Source organism: Cloeon dipterum, chromosome X (genome assembly GCF_949628265.1).
Source record: "Cloeon dipterum chromosome X, ieCloDipt1.1, whole genome shotgun sequence".
Classification (NCBI taxonomy): Eukaryota; Metazoa; Arthropoda; class Insecta; order Ephemeroptera; family Baetidae; genus Cloeon; species Cloeon dipterum.
The window spans coordinates 3,220,310-3,238,134 of NC_088790.1; the positions used below are offsets into that span (position 1 = coordinate 3,220,310).

Below are 17,825 nucleotides of genomic sequence, written 5' to 3' on the forward strand. Positions count from 1 at the left end.
CCCAGAATGGTCTGCGTCTCTGCGATAATTTGGCCCTATGCTACACATCTCACGCGCGCGTCTCTCTCTCTCTCTCTCGCTGAGATAAAAAGTGGGGATCCCTCTGCTATACAGGGAAGGTAGATTTAAGACACCGCGCTCCCTCGACCCTGCCATTGACCTTCCAGCTCGCTCGGCGGCCACACGGTAAGACCTTAATCCATCACGCATCTTCAGATATTTAAACAGATTCATTTTTAAATTAAATATTGATTGCCGTAAATATTTAAGCGGAGGCAAAATTAAAAAAATCATTGTTCTTAAAAAAGCTCTAAATTTATGGTTGGAGTAGCCGCATTTATTAGTGTTCCAAGCATCAGGCTGAACTTAAAATTCATGCATCCAGATTAATTGAAAACTATATTGATAGATTTTCAAAGATTGAAAGCAATTCTAGGAAATTAATATTAGCAAAGTCATCCTTCACTATCCTGCTGCTTGTCTGTTGAAAAAGAAGAAAATGTCTTAATGCCAATAATAATTTTCATTTATTCGCCTCGTCAAGAAGAAACTGGTTTTTGCAAGTACCTAAAATTGGGCGTGCCAATGGAGCATACGCGAATTCAGTCATTGTCCTCTGTTGACCCCCGAATAATTTGATTTTCACTTAGAAACAGAGCTCGTGTACTCATATTTTTACAATAATTTCATACAGTCAAGCACACTATTAACTAAATTATTAGTCTAATGCTGACGGAAAAATTGCTTTATTTATTTTACTCGTTTTATCAAAGCAGAAATAAAATTGATGCTTTAATTACATTGTTTATTCAAACAGGATATCACATTTAAAACGAATTGAGCACCCTGGTTGGGTAAGAGTGATAATTCCAACAAGAGAGTGTGCACAAGCAGTCCATGTTTTTGCCCTCTGCAATTCTTGCGAGAGTGAGGTTGGATTCTCATTTTCAACACCTTGCAAAAAAATTCAGAAAAAATAAGAAATGAAAAAAATTACATATCATTAGACTCGACTTGATGAAATTAATCCTGAAAATATAGAAATTATTAAATTACTGAATAACCGCATAACCGCATAGGTTAATTTATTTTATTCAACCATTTTCAGGTACCATGGGGTCATCAAATTTGCTCATAGTTCTGCTCTTGATGACGAGTTTTGCATTCGGGATTGAAAGCGTGTCTCCAACAGCACCGTCGTTCACGACAACAAGCGCCTCTGAGCCTGAACTGACAACAGCTAATTCTCTATCGGCCTCTACTACCGCGCTTCCAACACCTTCATATCGCCTACCGGAAGATCTGCGTCCAGAACATTACACTTTGGAAATTAAAACTTTCCTTGACGGAGAAAATTCGCGATTCGAGGGACGCGTCCTGATTAGAGTTAAATGTGAGGAGGACACGTCTCGAGTGGTGCTGCATTCTACAGACCTCATCTTAAAAACTGACCAAGTGCGAGTCGGAGACAAAGAAATCGTCGGTCACGAGTTTGACACTCAAAACGAATTCTACATAATCAAACTGAAAGAGGAGCTGAAATCAGGAAGCAAATACGTGATTGAAATTCCCTTCGAGGGAAATTTGACCACCAGCTTGAAAGGATATTATCGTAGCAGCTATAAAGATAAAGCGACTGGAGGCAAAAAGTAAATATTTATTTATTTATTTATTTTGGCTAAATGTGTAGTAAATGCTTGACAGGTGGATTGCAACAACGCAATTCGAAGCAATTGACGCCCGCAGAGCGTTTCCTTGCTTTGATGAGCCCGCGATGAAAGCTGTTTTCCAAGTGAACATGATTCGTCGCAAGGGTTTCACCTCCATCAGCAACATGCCACTGGCAAAAACAGTCGAACTGTATGATTTTTAATTCAAATACTTATTTAGGAAATTAATCCATTGGCTAATATAGTGAGGCTGATTGGTTCCGCGACGAATACGTTGAGAGTGTGCGAATGTCGACGTACTTGGTGGCGTTTGTCGTTTCCGACTTTGCTCACCTCCAATCCAACCCTGGCAACACCACCTTCAGGGTGTGGGCTCGACAAGATGCCATAGAACAGGCCCGATACTCGCTGGAAATCGGCCCAAAAGTACTGGAATTTTTCGAGGAGTATTTCAACGTGCCTTATCCCCTTCCTAAAATGGATATGATCGCGCTGCCCGATTTCTCAGCTGGCGCGATGGAAAACTGGGGATTGGTAACTTACAGGTAAATAAACTTCAAATTTTATTTATTTGTTTCATTACTATTTAAATATTGGACACCATCGACGTAGGACTTAATTGCAATTTTGTTTCTTAGAATAGACAGCTTTTGTTTTCATGTTACAGGCATTTTGATACAGTTGAGCAAGTTATGCATCCATTACAAATAGATACATTTTTTTTAGTAAATTTCAAGATGAAAACGTCTATGAAAGATCACAGATGAGGAAATAATTATGCATAGCCAGAAAAGGAATATCTTGTTAATATCGGTTCATATAGTCCAATCCTTACAACTTGTTTTAGTCCATTCAAATTTTTTTTGCTCTTTTTATCCCTGTCCGAGGACCGGAGGACAGGGAAGGGCGCGCACTGTACTAGCACGAAATACTGAAACCCGGGTCCCAATAACACCGCGAACGGATAACATGGGCGCACCAGGCCGCACAGGGACCCAGCCCACTCAAGGGCCACTTGCCTCCGCACCGAGGACTGCATTGAAACGCTAGACATTCGTCCCGTGAAGCCAAATCACGAATGCTGGAAAGGTGCAAACCAGCAAGTAGCGAGTCGGCGCCGCAGGTGCGCCTGACAGCCCGTTGAGCAATTTGAGCAATTCGAGTCACTAAACTAACCACTTTTTGCCATCTCTGACATTGGGTAGCCAGTATTAGATCTCCCAACTGCTCAAATACCTCACATTGCTTTGATACTCCTGAGAGTGTCTTAACAATGCGAGAGAACGGGCTGGTTAAATCAAATTTATGGAATGTCGTTTTATAAAGTCATATCTAAGTCATATATATAAAAAAAATCATAAGAAGTTGTGGACGGGAGAACTGGGTATTATCGTACTTCTTGTCATTTACAAAAAATCGGTTTGTTTAAATTTTGTTTAGAGTAAAATAATTCATTTTTAGAGAGACGGCTATGTTGTATGAGGAAGGTGTTTCTGACACAAATGCTAAAGAATGGGTGACGTCCGTTGTGGCCCACGAATTAGCCCACCAGTGGTTTGGAAATTTGGTCACCATGAAGTGGTGGGATGACATTTGGCTCAACGAAGGATTTGCTTCTTACGTTCAAGGGCTCGGAACTAATCATGTAACGTTTTCTGGTATTTTGATTATATTTATTCTTTATATTTCGATTCTGTGTTAGGTTCAACCATCGATAAATTACCCTGACTCTATGGCGGTTAGATCTCTCCTGGACATCTTTTCTAAAGATTCTTTAAAATCGTCCCATCCAGTTTCAAATAATATTCAGCATCCCAGTGAAATCTGGCAATTATTTGATGACATATCATACTCCAAAGGTTTGTTTGAGTTTCTATTATTGATTGTGAAATTCCACCTGATTTTTTTATTACAGGCTATCTAGTTTTGAGAATGTTAAACTACGTTTTGGGCGAGGAAACTTTCAGGCGAGGCGTCGGCAGATATTTAAAGACTCACCAGTATAGCAACGCGGTCCAAAATGATTTGTGGGCCAGTTTTGAAGAACAGTCACGAGACGACTCTGCTCGAGGTATTTATTCAGATTATTTAAATGGATTAATTAATACGAACCTGAATTAATAAATTGTCACTGTTGAAATTTAAATCAAATTGTGTCGAGCAGATTCTAGTCGAACAGAAACGCCAAGAGAAGCGACAGTAAAAGAAATTATGGACAGCTGGACGCTTCAAACTGGATACCCGGTGATTCACGTCAAGCGCAATTATGGGGAAGGAAGCGCTGAACTGTGTCAGGTAATACCATTAACTAAAGGCTGCAGTGTTACATATATTTTAACGCCTGCATCGGCCACTGCCAGCAACTCGCATCACTTCTATCTTTTACCAGTTGCCTATATCTTTCCCCAGAATCGTTTTGTGACTGATTCGCTTGGCCGTTCGAGTGAGGATCGCGAGAGCTTGTGGTGGGTTCCCATCAGCTACACGGACCCTTCGAATGCACTGCTCGACATGAGCACCAAACCTCGCTTCTGGATGAACACGTCAAACGCAACTCTCAAAGGATTGCCCAAAAAGGACCAATGGCTCCTGCTCAACGTTAATGCCACTGGTAATAGCGAGATCATCTCCATATTAAAAGTTAAAATTGAACCTTTTATTTTCCAGCTTTGTACCGGATAAACTATGATTCTGAAAATTGGGAGCTTCTCTCCACTGCGCTGAGAACCGAGAAAAACCACGGAGGAATCCCCACTTTGAACAGAGTGCAGATCATCGACGACGCGTTTAACCTGGCCAAGGCTGGTTTGCTTGAGTACAACTTGGCCCTGAACCTTCTTCGTTACCTCCGCCACGAAAGAGAGTACCTTCCTTGGAAAACCTCCTTCTCGAACCTGGAATATTTTTCTAGGATGACAAAACGAGGAGGAGGATACGGTCCATTTAGAAAATTCGTCCGCGCTCTTATAACTCCCGTTTACAATGCACTTGATGAACCATTCAAGTACGAAATTAAAATATTAGTTTTCGAATTTAATTAATTTTGTGTTCAGGCTAAGTGTGGCCGGAGAAACTATCCCGCAGATCAAACATCGCGCTCAGGTTGTGAGCTGGTCATGCTCCTTGGGGGTGTCCGACTGCGAGGGGAAAGCCGTGGCTCTTTTCAAAACCTGGCAGCAGCAAACCGAGGATCCAGACGTTGTTAATCCGTACGATTGAATCAAATCTGCGTCTATGTAAATTTAATTATTTATTTTCTTGCAGTATTCCTGTTGAACTGAGAAGCGTGGTCTACTGCAAAGCAGTAGAATCTGGAGGCGAACCGGCCTGGGACTTTGTGTGGAAGAGATTTTTGGGCTCGAACGTTGCCGCAGAAAGAAGTAAACTTCGGTCTGCCTTAGGATGCGCGCGAGAAATGTGGCTGTTGCACAGGTGAACACATAGCTGGAGGTTAATATATATGTTGTTAAAGGCAATAATTGGAAATATTCCAGATATTTGGACATGTCCTTAAATGAAACTTCAGGCATTCGCAAGCAAGATGCATCCAGCGTGTTTAATTCGGTGGCCACTAGCTCGAGCGGCTTCTACATTGCGAGAGAATTTCTTTTCTCCCGCATCAAAGATATTCACTCTTAGTGAGTTTTGCGTGAGAATAATTAGATTCATATATTAATTAATTGAATTTTAGTGTTAGTCCGGATTTCTCTCAAATTGGATACTTCGTCGAAGGTGTTTCTTATTTGATGAGCACGAAAAATGATTTGGAACAGGTAAAATCAATTGCAATTTATTTATATCCCTCTACTCTCCTGTTTTGCAATTACAGATCAAGCAATTTGTGGAACTGAACTCGGAATACCTCAAAGATTCGAAATATGCAGTGAAGGAGGCAGTAGAGAATGTCGAGTTGAACGTGCAGTGGCACTCGAGATACTATTCAACTGTAGTCGAGTGGCTCTCTTCTCACGCAAATAAAGAATTTTCAGCGTGATCTGGTGCGAAAGCAACACTTTTTGTCTTAAATATGCATTTAACTTATTTTATTTTCCTATTAAATAGTAGAGAAACACATTTAATCATATATTTTTTCGATTTTTTAAATTTCTGTTGTTCTTCTGTGGAGCATAAAGGAGAAAACCGAAATTTTGATTTAGTTTTGTTTTTGTATTTTTTTCTTTGGGACATTGTTTGTAATCGGATAGGGTGGATTGTGGGGAGATCATATGTACTAATATGCTAAATGACAAATAAATTGAAATTGAAACATTATACACATAAAATTTAACTAAAAACTGAATGGCATTTCGAATTTATTTCAAACAGTGCCTAATAATAATAATAATAATTGATCAATCAACACTAAAAACCAATAATAAAAAAAGAAGGAGCTTGGCTTCTAATCCGATACAATAATCAGTTTTTATTTTCTGAGGTAAAAACCCAGCAAAAAATGTTGCTGCCTGCGAGAACATTTTAAGTAATTCTCACTCATATGACACGATTTTTGTCAACCAGGTTATTCGAATATTAGTAATACTGATGCCTTGATTTAGCCTGAAATTTAAAAAAGCCAAGCATGCATGTTAAGATTTTTACACAATTCAACTTTAATTTTAATTCGTTTAAATAGAAAAGAACAGTGATAATAATTTTTTTCCACTTTAAAAGAGAAAATTTGAGCTTTCAATCATTTTAAGGTTTTTCTATTTCGATGGAACAACTTTATTCGAAAATAAAATTTATTTCGAAATTTCAGTATCTTAAAATTGATTTGAATCGATAAAATTATAAGGTTGCCAAAATTAAATGCAAAATGCACCCTATGCATGCTTGGGTGAAGCTGTTTAATATTTTGAACGCTTGCTTGCACTCGATTAACGTGTCATGCATGGAAGCGAGGAAAATTGAAGTTTGCGTAACGAAATAATTTTTCTCACTATTAGCACACTTAAGAGAACCAAAATATGTATCGCTTAATTTTGTCTTTTTAGATTTAAAATAAATTATAAATTATTTTATCTTACGTTATTCTGTGTATTAAAATTCTGGTCCCTCGTATCAATCTGTTTTCTGTCCCGATAATTGTTTGGTTAAGTCCTTCACTGTCATTACTCAATGGACCATTTAGATTTAGTCATTAGTTAAATCTGCAAAGTCATATGAGATAAGAGAATCGCTATTAGCAAAACCAGTTAGTAACTGCTCTGTCAGTATTGTGGGTGCAAAACTAACGGTGTTATCGTTGTTTCCAGGGTTGTTGTTTTGGTGTCGCTTACAATTTTTTATTTTATTAGGATGTCACAATAACCTTGAATTGCGGGAAAAATTCAAGTAGCTTTCACGGATAATCAGAGCGAAATTTGTAAAAATGGAATTGACAAAAATGTGATTATTTCGAGTTCTGATGAAGCTAGAGCTTTATGATTGGTGTCAAAAGTTACCTAATTGCATGGTTGACAACGTTCATTTTTTAATAAAATATATATTTTGATATATTTTTACTCTTTATATCCCTGTCCGAGGACCCGGGAAGGGCGCGCACTGCACTAGCACGATTGCTGAAATCCGGCTCCCAATAACACCGCGAACGGATAATATGGACGCACCAGGCCGCTCAGGGACCCAGCCCTGCACTGAAGGGCCACTTGCCTCCGCACCGAGGACTGCATTGAAACGCTAGACATTCGTCCCGTGAAGCCAAATCACGAATGCTGGAAAGGTGCAAACCAGCAAGTAGCGAGTCAGCCTAGAGTTATGCAGCGGTGGTTTTCCAGACGGTCACACATCCAACTACTGGTTGCAACGAATGCTACTGCTTAACTTCGGAGATCTATCAAGAACCGGTGTGCCAGCAGTAAATTTGAAAATTTGTAATGTTTAATATACACGAAAGACCAGGGACGTGCATGGGCATAGAACGCGCCGCGCGCCTGAATTGAATATTGCGCCTCAGAAATTGATGATTTCGCAGCAAAATCCATTTTCTAGTGCTGCAATTTTGTACAATGCATTGCCAGTTTCGCTATGGCTTGAGCCGCGATACGATAAGTTTGTCGTTGCTGTGAATGAATTTCTTCACTTAAAGAAATTTTACGATTCTGATGAATTCTTAAATTTGCATATGTAACAAACCTTTGATTTTTATTTGTATTATTGTGTGTGCATTGCAATTGGGGGGCATATTATTAGAATGTAACATATCTGATGTATATGACCTCGCCAAAAGTCAATAAAGATTATTATTATTATTATAACTGTAATATTGTGCCTATAAGTGTAGGGGAAAATGTTGTCCCAATAAGTGTGTTTCATAATTATTATTATTATTCATTTTATTGGACACCATCGGTGTACAATTAACAGTCAATTACAAATTTATTTATTATAACGGAATGCTTGAGATAAAGTTAAAGGTTTTTTGACACAGTCTAGTAAATGGTACATACTAGAAAGCAAAGAATCACAATAAATACATTTACAATTAGCGGTGACATCGAGATGAAAACATTTATGTGAACAGACGAGGAAATGATAGCCATGAAAAGAATATCTAGTTAACATAGCCCTGTCTTTAAAATTTGTATTAGTCCGATCCAAATTACACATAGCAGGGGTTTTAAAAAATTTTGGGTCAATGGATTGTCGTTTAACATTCATATTATTCAAAAACTTCTCATAGGCAGTTGTAGAGGAAGAGAGTATTTGGATTTAAGCTAATTAACAAAATATTCAGTCTGAACCAATTCATTTACAAATCTGGATTTCATTCTCTTGTCTACGCTAAGGGCTTTTTTAAAGAATCTAGATTTAGCACATTCCAACTTGTTAAGATCATTCAGAGATAAATGAGACCAAATTGCTTCTATACCATACGAAGCTACAGGAGAAATTGCCAAGTTAAATAGCTTTTTTGAAGTGAAAATAGACGATTTTGAAAGGTTTTTTATTTTAGATGTTGCAAAAATTGAAGCTTTAGCTCTCTTATCAAGATGATTTGAAAAGTATGTTTCATAAACCTAAAAATTTTCAGGATGGAAAAACCATCAGCTTTTCTGTGTCGGGTGCAGTAGCATTATGCAGAAATATAAATCGCATGATCGGATCGTTCCGGCACAGGAAGCCGGCTGGGAGCCCTCCCTGAGGTCAAACAAGACCATTAAAACAGATTAAAATTCAAACCCTGGCGTCAGGTAGTTCCAGCATAAAAATATTCATTAAAAAAGTATTTTTAAAAGTTTAATCGGTTTAAATTATGTATATTGATTATAAATACGATACATGATTTTATTCTATCGTACAAGAAAAGCCCAGAATGGTCTGCATCTCTGCGATAATTTGGCCCTATGCTACACATCTCACGCGCGCGTCTCTCTCTCTCTCTCTCTCTCTCTCTCTCTCTCTCTCTCTCTCTCTCTCTCTCTCTCTCTCTCTCTCTCTCTCTCTCTCTCTCTCTCTCTCTCTCTCTCTCTCTCTCTCGCTGAGATAAAAAGTGGGGATCCCTCTGCTATATAGGGAAGGTAGATTTAAGACACCGCGCCACCTCGACCCTGCCATTGACTTTCCAGCTCGCTCGGTAAGACCTTAATCCATCACGCATCTTCAGATATTTAAACAGATTCATTATTATTACTCTTGTTTATTCTTGCTATTGTCAATACATAAAATTCAAAGGATTAAATAGAAAATGTAGCAAGAAAGGTCATAGTACTAGCAAACATATTGCAAAAACTATGAATTAAAATGTAATCTCTCGCCACACTGAGCCGTAAATGACACATGCAAATTCACTGAACACTATAAATTTGTTACAGATGTCTTTTACACAGGGGGTAAACTCGGCCGCCGTGCAATTCTTGAGTTCAGATGGAAAGTCGTTCCACGGTTTCACCAACCTGAAGGAAAAAGCTCGTTGGCCGAACACGCTTCGCACAGACGGTGGCTGCAGCCGTGGGTGCTGGCTCTTGGCATTTTTAAATTAAATATTGATTGTCGTCAATATGTAAGCGCAGGCCAAATTAAAAAAATCATTGTTCTTAAAAAAAGCTCTAAATTTATGGTTGGAGTAGCCGCATTTATTAGTGTTCCAAGCATCAGGCTGATCTAAAAATTCATGCATCCAGATTAATTGAAAACTATATTGATAGATTTTCAAAGATTGAAAGCAATTCTAGGAAATAAAAAAAAGTCATCCTTCACTATCCTGCTGCTCGTCTGTTGAAAAAGAAGCGAATATCTTAATGCCAATAATAATTTTCATTTATTCGCCTCGTCAAGAAGAAACTGGCTTTTGCGGGTACCTAAAATTGGGCGTGCCAATGGAGCATACGCGAATTCAGTCATTGTCCTCTGTTGACCCCCAACTAATTTGATTTTCACTTAGAAACAGAGCTCGTGTACTCATATTTTTACAATAATTTCATACAGACACGCACACTTTTAACTGAAAAATTTGTTTAATGCTGACGGAAAATTGCATTATTTATTTTACTCGTTTTATCAAAGCAGAAATCAAATTGATGCTTTAATTACATCTGTTTATTAATACAGGATATACCATTTATAACGAATTGAGCGCCCTGGTTGGGTAAGAGTGATACTTCCAACAAGAGGGTGTGCGCAAGCAGTCCATATTTTTGCCCTCTGCAATCCTTGCGAGAATGTAGTTGAATTCTCATTTTCCCCAACCTCCGAAAAATTTTAAGAAAAAAATGAGAAATAAAAAAATTACATATCATTAGACTCAACTTGATGAGATTAATCCTGAAAATATAGAAATTATTAAATTACTGACTAACCGCATAGTTTAATTTATTTTATTGCTCCATTTCCAGGTACCATGGGGGCAACAAAATTTCAAATAGTTCTGCTTATGGGGACTGCCTGTCGGCGCACGCAACCTGTACGACAGGTCACTTTTGCTCCCCACTCGCCGCTGCAGCGGCTATCGTATTCACAAGCCCTGCTGCAGCAGCCGATGCGACATGAGTGTTTAGGCTAGATAGCAAAGCGATATCACGCCTGAGGTATTTTATTTCAATAGTGAAGTGAATTTAACTATGTGCTAAAAAATTAGTTTTATCCTGAATTCTTATAAGTCATATGCCCCTTTCCAGCTCTTGCACCAATCGTGTTTGTAAAGCTGTTGGCCGAGGGCACGTCAAGCGTGTGCTGATATGGAAATTACGATTTGAACCCGCATGGGGTAAGCTGAATAATTTGTTCTTAATTTGTTCTTGTTATTTTAATATGATTATTTTATGATACTTTATTCTTAACGTCTGCCTCATTGCATTTTAGTATGTTTCAATTATTATAAAATTACTTTGCTGGAAAATGTGGAATTCAAAAGATTTATTGTATGCATGTTATTTTCGGAATTCTAAAGGTTTATTGTATGCATGTTATTTTCCAGTTCAATCTCCACTTCGTTACTACTTGGCCAAGATGGCGAGTTTTGCAATCGGGATTGAAAGCGTGTCTCCAACAGCACCGTCGTTCACGACAACAAGCGCCTCTGAGCCTGAACTGACAACAGCTAATTCTTTATCGGCCTCGACTACCGCGCTTCCAACACCTTCGTATCGCCTACCGGGAGACCTGCATCCAGAACATTACACTTTGGAAATTAAAACTTTCCTGGACGGGGAAAATTCACGATTCGAGGGACGCGTCCTGATTAGGGTTAAATGTGAGAAGGACACGTCTCGAGTGGTGCTGCATTCTACAGACCTCATCTTAAATACCGACCAAGTGAGAGTCGGAGACCAAGAAATCACTGATCACGAGTTTGACACTAAAAACGAATTCTACATAATCAAACTGAAAGAGGCGCTGAAATCAGGGAGCAAGTACTTGATTGAAATTCCCTTTGAGGGAAATTTGACCACCAGCTTGAAAGGATATTATCGAACCAGCTATGAAGATAAAGCAACTGGAGGCAAAAAGTAAATCAATTGATTATTTTTATTTTTTTGTAAATGTTTAATAAATTTTCGAAAGATGGGTTGCAATTACGCAATTTGAAGCAATTCACGCCCGCAGAGCGTTTCCTTGCTTTGATGAGCCAGCGATGAAAGCTGTTTTCCAAGTAAACATGATTCGGCGCAAGGGTTTCACCTCCATCAGCAACATGCCACTGGCCAAATCAGTCCAACTGTATGATTTTTAATTAAAATATTTATTTAAGAATTTAATCCACTCGCAAATATATAGTGAGGATGATTGGTTCCGCGATGAATACGTTGAGAGTGTGCGGATGTCGACGTACTTGGTGGCGTTTGTCGTTTCCGACTTTGCTCACCTCCAATCCAGCCCTGACAACACCACCTTCAGGGTTTGGGCTCGACAAGATGCCATTGAACAGGCCCGGTACTCGCTGGAAATCGGCCCAAAAGTACTGGATTTTTTCGAGGAGTATTTCAACGTTCCCTATCCCCTTCCTAAAATGGATATGATTGCTGTGCCGGATTTCTCGTCAGGTGCAATGGAAAACTGGGGATTGGTTACTTGCAGGTAAATAAACTACAAATTTTGTTTATTTGTTTCATTATTATTTAAATATTGGACACCATCGACGTAGGACTTAATTGCAATTTTGTTTCTTAGAATAGGTAGGTTTTGTTATAATGTTACAGGCATTTTGATACAGTTGAGTAAGTTACAAATAGAAACATTTATTTTTTTTAGTAAATTTCAAGATGAAAACGTCTATGAAAGATCACAGATGAGGAAATAATTATGCATAGCCAGAAAAGGAATATCTTGTTAATATCGGTTAATATAGTCCAATCCTTACAATTTGTTTTAGTCCATTCAAATTTATGGAATGTCGTTTTATAAAGTCATATCTAATATAAAAAAATCATAAGAAGTTGTAGAAGGAAGAGTGGGTATTATCGTACTTCTTGTCATTTACAACAAATCGGTTTGTTTAAATTTTGTTTAGAGTAAAATAATTCATTTTTAGAGAGACGGCTATGTTGAATGAGGAAGGTGTTTCTGACACAAATGCTAAAGAATGGGTGACGTCCGTTGTGGCCCACGAATTAGCTCACCAGTGGTTTGGAAATTTGGTCACCATGAAGTGGTGGGATGATCTTTGGCTCAATGAAGGATTTGCTACTTATGTTGAAGGGCTTGGAACTGATCACGTAATGCTTTTAATTATTTTTTTTTTGATAACTATATAATTCGATTCTGTGTTAGGTTCAACCATCGATAGATTATCCTGACTCTAAGGCGGTTAGATCTCTCCTGAACATCTTTTCTAAAGATTCTTTAAAATCGTCCCATCCAGTTTCAAACAATATTCAGCATCCCAGTGAAATCTTGCAATTATTTGATGACATATCATACTCTAAAGGTTTGAATAAGTTTTTAATCATAATTTTGAAATTACAGCTCTTTTATTACAGGCTATCTAGTTTTGAGAATGTTAAACTACGTTTTGGGTGAGGAAACTTTCAGGCAAGGCGTTAGCAGATATTTGAAGACTCACCAATACGGCAATGCGGTCGAAAATGATTTGTGGGCCAGTTTTGAGGAACAGTCGCGAGACGACTCTGCTCGAGGTATTTATTCAGATTATTTAAATAGATTCATTAATGCAAACCTGAATTAATAAATTGTCACTGTTGAAATTTAAATCAAATTGTGTCGAGCAGATTCTAGTCGAACAGAAACGCCAAGAGAAGCGACAGTAAAAGAAATCATGGACAGCTGGACGCTTCAAACTGGATACCCGGTGATTCACGTCAAGCGCAATTATGGGGAAGGAAGCGCTGAACTGTGTCAGGTAATACCATTAACTAAAGGCTGCAGTGTTACATATATTTTAACGCCTACATCGGCAACTGCCAGCAATGCGCATCACATATATATGTTTAGCCAGTTGCCTATATCTTCCCCCAGAATCGTTTTGTGACTGATTCGCTTGGCCGTTCGAGTGAGGATCGCGAGAGCTTGTGGTGGGTGCCCATCAGCTACACGGACCCGTCGAATGCGCTCCTCGACATGAGCACCAAACCTCGCTTCTGGATGAACACGTCAACCGCAACTCTCACTGGCCTGCCCAAAAAGGACCAATGGCTCCTGCTCAACGTCAATGCCACTGGTAATAGCGAGATCATCTCCATATTAAAAGTTAAAATTGAACCTTTAATGTTCCAGCTTTGTACCGGATAAATTATGATTCTGAAAATTGGGATCTTTTGTCCACTGCGCTGAGAACCGAGAAAAACCACGGAGGAATTCCCACTTTGAACAGAGTGCAGATCATCGACGACGCGTTTAACCTGGCCAAGGCTGGTTTGCTCGAGTACAACTTGGCCCTGAACCTTCTTCGCTACCTCCGCCACGAAAGAGAGTACCTTCCTTGGCAAACCGCCTTCTCGAACCTGGTTTTCTTTTCAAGGATGACAAATCGAGGAGGAGGATACGGTCAGTTTAGAAAATTCGTCCGCGCTCTTCTAACTCCCGTTTACAATGCACTTGATGAACCATTCAAGTACGAAATTAAAATATTTATTTTTCGATTTTAATTAATTTTGAGTTAAGGCTAAGTGTGGCCGGAGAAACTATCCCGCAGATCAAACATCGCGCTCAGGTGCTGGACTGGTCATGCTCCATGGGGGTGTCCGACTGCGAGGAAAAGGCCGTAGCTCTTTTCAAAACCTGGCAGCAGCAAACCGAGGATCCAGACGTTGTTAATCCGTACGATTGAATCAAATATGCGTCTATGTAAATTTAATTATTTATTTTCTTGCAGTATTCCTGTTGAACTGAGAAGCGTGGTCTACTGCAAAGCAGTAGAATCTGGAGGCGAACCGGCTTGGGACTTTTTGTGGAAGAGATTTTTGGGCTCGAACGTCGCCGCGGAAAAAAGTAAACTTCTGTCTGCCTTAGGATGCGCGCGAGAAATGTGGCTGTTGCACAGGTGAACACATAGCCGGAGTGTATGTAATATATATGTTGGTAAAGGCAATAATTGGAAATTTTCAGATATTTGGACATGTCCTTAAATGAAACTTCAGGCATTCGCAAGCAAGATATAGCCATCGTGTTTAATTCGGTGGTCTCTAGCTCGAGCGGCTTCTACATTGCCAGAGAATTTCTTTTCTCCCGCATCAAAGATATTCACTCTTAGTAAGTTTTGCGTGAGAATAATTAGATTCATATATTAATTGATTTAATTTTAGTGTTAGTCCGGATTTCTTTAAAATTGGATTCTTCGTCAAAGGTGTTTCTCATTTGATGAGTACGAAAAATGATTTTGAGCAGGTAAAATCAAACTAAATGAATATCCCTCTATTCCTGTATTGCAATTTCAGATCAAGCAATTTGTGGAACTGAATTCGGAATACCTCAAAGATGCGAAATATGCAGTGAAAGAAGCACTAGAGACTGTCGAGTTGAACGTGCAGTGGCACTCAAGATACTATTCAACTGTTGTCGAGTGGCTCTCTTCTCACGCAAATGAGGAATTTTCAGCGTGATCCGGCGGTGCGAAAGCAACACTTTTTGTCTTAAATATGTATTTAATCCTATTTCATTTCCTATTAAATAGTAGAGAAACACATTTCATCATAGATTTTTTAAATTTAGTTGCTCTTGTGTGGAGCATAAAAGGAGAAAACCGAAATTTTGATTTAGTTTTGTTTTTGTATTTTTTTTCTTTGGGACATTGTTTGTAATCGGATAGGGTGGATTGTGTAGAGATCATGTGTACTAATATGCTGAATGACAAATAAATTGAAATTGAAACATTATACACATAAAATTTAATTAAAAACTGAATGGCTTTTTGAATTTATTTCAAACAGTGCCTAATAATAATAATTTATAGGAAATAATTACGATGCGCAGTATTTTCCTATATTATGAATTTTATTAAAGTTGATGTAGTTGGCTGCATGTGTGGACTGTGACTTGTGGTTGATGGGACGACATCCGACATCGGAAATGAGTAGACTGGGCTGCGTGGCTGAATATATGTGGTGTGGTGAGGCTCGGAGAATGAGACGGAACAAAGACTCGGGACGTGTCCGAGTGGGTATGTCAGGGACTTCGGTGAAGCGTGGCGCTGCATCCGAAGTGTGGTACCGCTTAAGCCCAGGCGTGCGATCGACAACATCGGGGACGGAAGCTACATCGTCTCGCTGCGATGGCGATCTTACGTCTTACAGGGTCCTCGTCCGGATTGTCCTCAGGGTTGGTCCGGTCGTCTAGGCTGCTGCAGGAATTCTCTTTCTTGAATTGCGTCGCGTCGGTTTATATATGCTCGTCAAACAATGTGATTTGTCTGTTGTGTGAATTGTGTGTTGAAATTGACATTGTTTGACGGAATGTAGGTATCCCTACAAATTTATCAAAAAACACTAAAACCCAATACATAATAAAAAGGAATACATAGGAGCTCGGCTCCCCATTTGCTACAATAATCGATTTTTATTTCCTGAGGTAAAAACCCAGCAAAAAATGTTGCTGCCTGCGAGAACATTTTAAGTAATTCACTCATATGACACGATTTTTTTCAACCAGGTTATTCGAATATTAGTAATACTGATGCCTTGATTGTAGCCTGAAATTTAAAAAAGCCAAGCATGCATGTTTAGATTTTTACACAATTCAACTTTAATTTTAATTCGTTTAAATAGAAAAGAACAGTGATATTAATTTTTTCCACTTCAGAATAGAAAATTTGAGCTTTCAATCATTTTAAGGTTTTTCTATTTCGATGGAACAACTTTATTCGAAAATAAAATTTACATCGAAATTTCAGTATCTTAAAATTGATATTGAATCGATAAAATTATAAGAGATTCGCTATTTGCAAAACCAGTTAGTAACGGCTCTTTCAGTATTGTGGGTGCAAAACTAACGGTGTTTCCTGGAGAGATTTGATGTCGTCTGAAATTTTTTGGTTTGTTTTATAAGGGTGTCAGTGCAGAGGCGAAAATAACTTATTCCCCCGACTTCAATTTATTTAGTCTCCACCTCCTTGCGCCCTTTTGCGAAGAGGTTGATCATTCTGTAGAGAGCCGCAGTGACGGCGAGACGTGATTTTCCCCAAAATAAATTAAGAGTGCAATAAATTGAATTGTGTAATTAATGTCGAGATTATCCCGCGTAAGTTCAACTTATCATTAATTTATTAACGTAATCCTCCTTGGCACTAGCCCTTCTGGCAGTGGCGGAGACTCAAGGGCATTACTACCCTGACAGCCTATCTGGCGATAAGGGTAGTTAAGCCAGTGCCCGGCTTCTGGGCGACGCTTGGCGGTCAGTGGAAACTTGAGTAGCAAATAGCGGAGCTCCCATCCGGAGCAACCGCGGGCTTGAACAGGCCTAACTCTAGACTAAGGCGCCCATCCTGTGCCCAAAGCCGTTGTAACACGGTTAATTTCATTAACTCAGTTTAATTCATAATCAAACCCTATATACACCCGTGTAATAATAACCCAGATTTGTGGGAAAAATCCCGGAAAATCAATGTTGAAATGTTAAAAATTGTGAATATTTAGAGTTCTAATGAAGCTAGACCTAATTGTATGGCCAACAACGTTCATCTTCACTCAAATTTATTTTGGACTTTCTAAATTTGATGAGATCTCTATGAAACACCAAAAGTGTACAACAGACAAAGACAATATATTATTTAAGTAAGGAATTAAATCACAGTTCAGTGCTCATTTTCGCTTTGGCGGCTTGACAAAGTGTCAAAGTGTTCTTATCACATTCAACAAAATGGTCGAAATTGATTGATTTATCACAGAATTTGCACACACACAGTCCTCACTCACGCAGGAGTGATGGGCCATTTTTTACAAATCAAATAGTGAAACCCGTGACAGTAAGCGTGTCTCGTGAATATGTGCTGTCTGTCCACAAAAAAAGGCTCCTTTCCAGTTTTGGTTGACCATAGCAGAGGGGTGTCAAAAATCTCTGGGTCGACCTCAGAAGCCTTAAAAACCTGGTTAGCCATGAATTTTTATTAATGAATCAGTCTCTTGAAGTGAATATCTTGTTAGCAATTCTGTTATAAAAAATTCAGTGTCTGCTTATTTATATGTCAGCCTCGACTTCATTAATTTCGACACGGAAAGAGCTCGTTTTAGGAAACTTGATTTGTAGGATTCTAATTTATTTAAGGTA

General features: G+C 38.8%; 2 protein-coding genes across 2 annotated transcripts; both read left to right on the forward strand.

The window, feature by feature from the left end:
- Nucleotides 1–119: 119 nt before the first annotated feature.
- On the forward strand, nucleotides 120–5,942 carry LOC135947250 (aminopeptidase Ey-like). Its single transcript, XM_065495959.1, has 15 exons — nucleotides 120–186; nucleotides 1,109–1,649; nucleotides 1,705–1,860; nucleotides 1,916–2,215; nucleotides 3,132–3,315; nucleotides 3,373–3,529; nucleotides 3,586–3,741; nucleotides 3,835–3,965; nucleotides 4,080–4,281; nucleotides 4,338–4,674; nucleotides 4,724–4,879; nucleotides 4,935–5,102; nucleotides 5,165–5,308; nucleotides 5,362–5,443; nucleotides 5,500–5,942. Exons 2-15 carry the CDS (start codon nucleotides 1,114–1,116, stop codon nucleotides 5,662–5,664), a joined length of 2,874 nt encoding a protein of 957 aa, XP_065352031.1. The 5' UTR covers nucleotides 120–186; nucleotides 1,109–1,113; the 3' UTR covers nucleotides 5,665–5,942.
- A 4,815-nt stretch (nucleotides 5,943–10,757) lies between these two features.
- Nucleotides 10,758–15,439, forward strand: LOC135947245 (aminopeptidase Ey-like). Its single transcript, XM_065495954.1, has 15 exons — nucleotides 10,758–10,875; nucleotides 11,086–11,617; nucleotides 11,673–11,828; nucleotides 11,886–12,185; nucleotides 12,640–12,823; nucleotides 12,879–13,035; nucleotides 13,088–13,243; nucleotides 13,337–13,467; nucleotides 13,584–13,785; nucleotides 13,842–14,178; nucleotides 14,229–14,384; nucleotides 14,440–14,607; nucleotides 14,673–14,816; nucleotides 14,870–14,951; nucleotides 15,002–15,439. Exons 1-15 carry the CDS (start codon nucleotides 10,773–10,775, stop codon nucleotides 15,164–15,166), a joined length of 2,973 nt encoding a protein of 990 aa, XP_065352026.1. The 5' UTR covers nucleotides 10,758–10,772; the 3' UTR covers nucleotides 15,167–15,439.
- The last annotated feature ends 2,386 nt before the right edge of the window (nucleotides 15,440–17,825 follow it).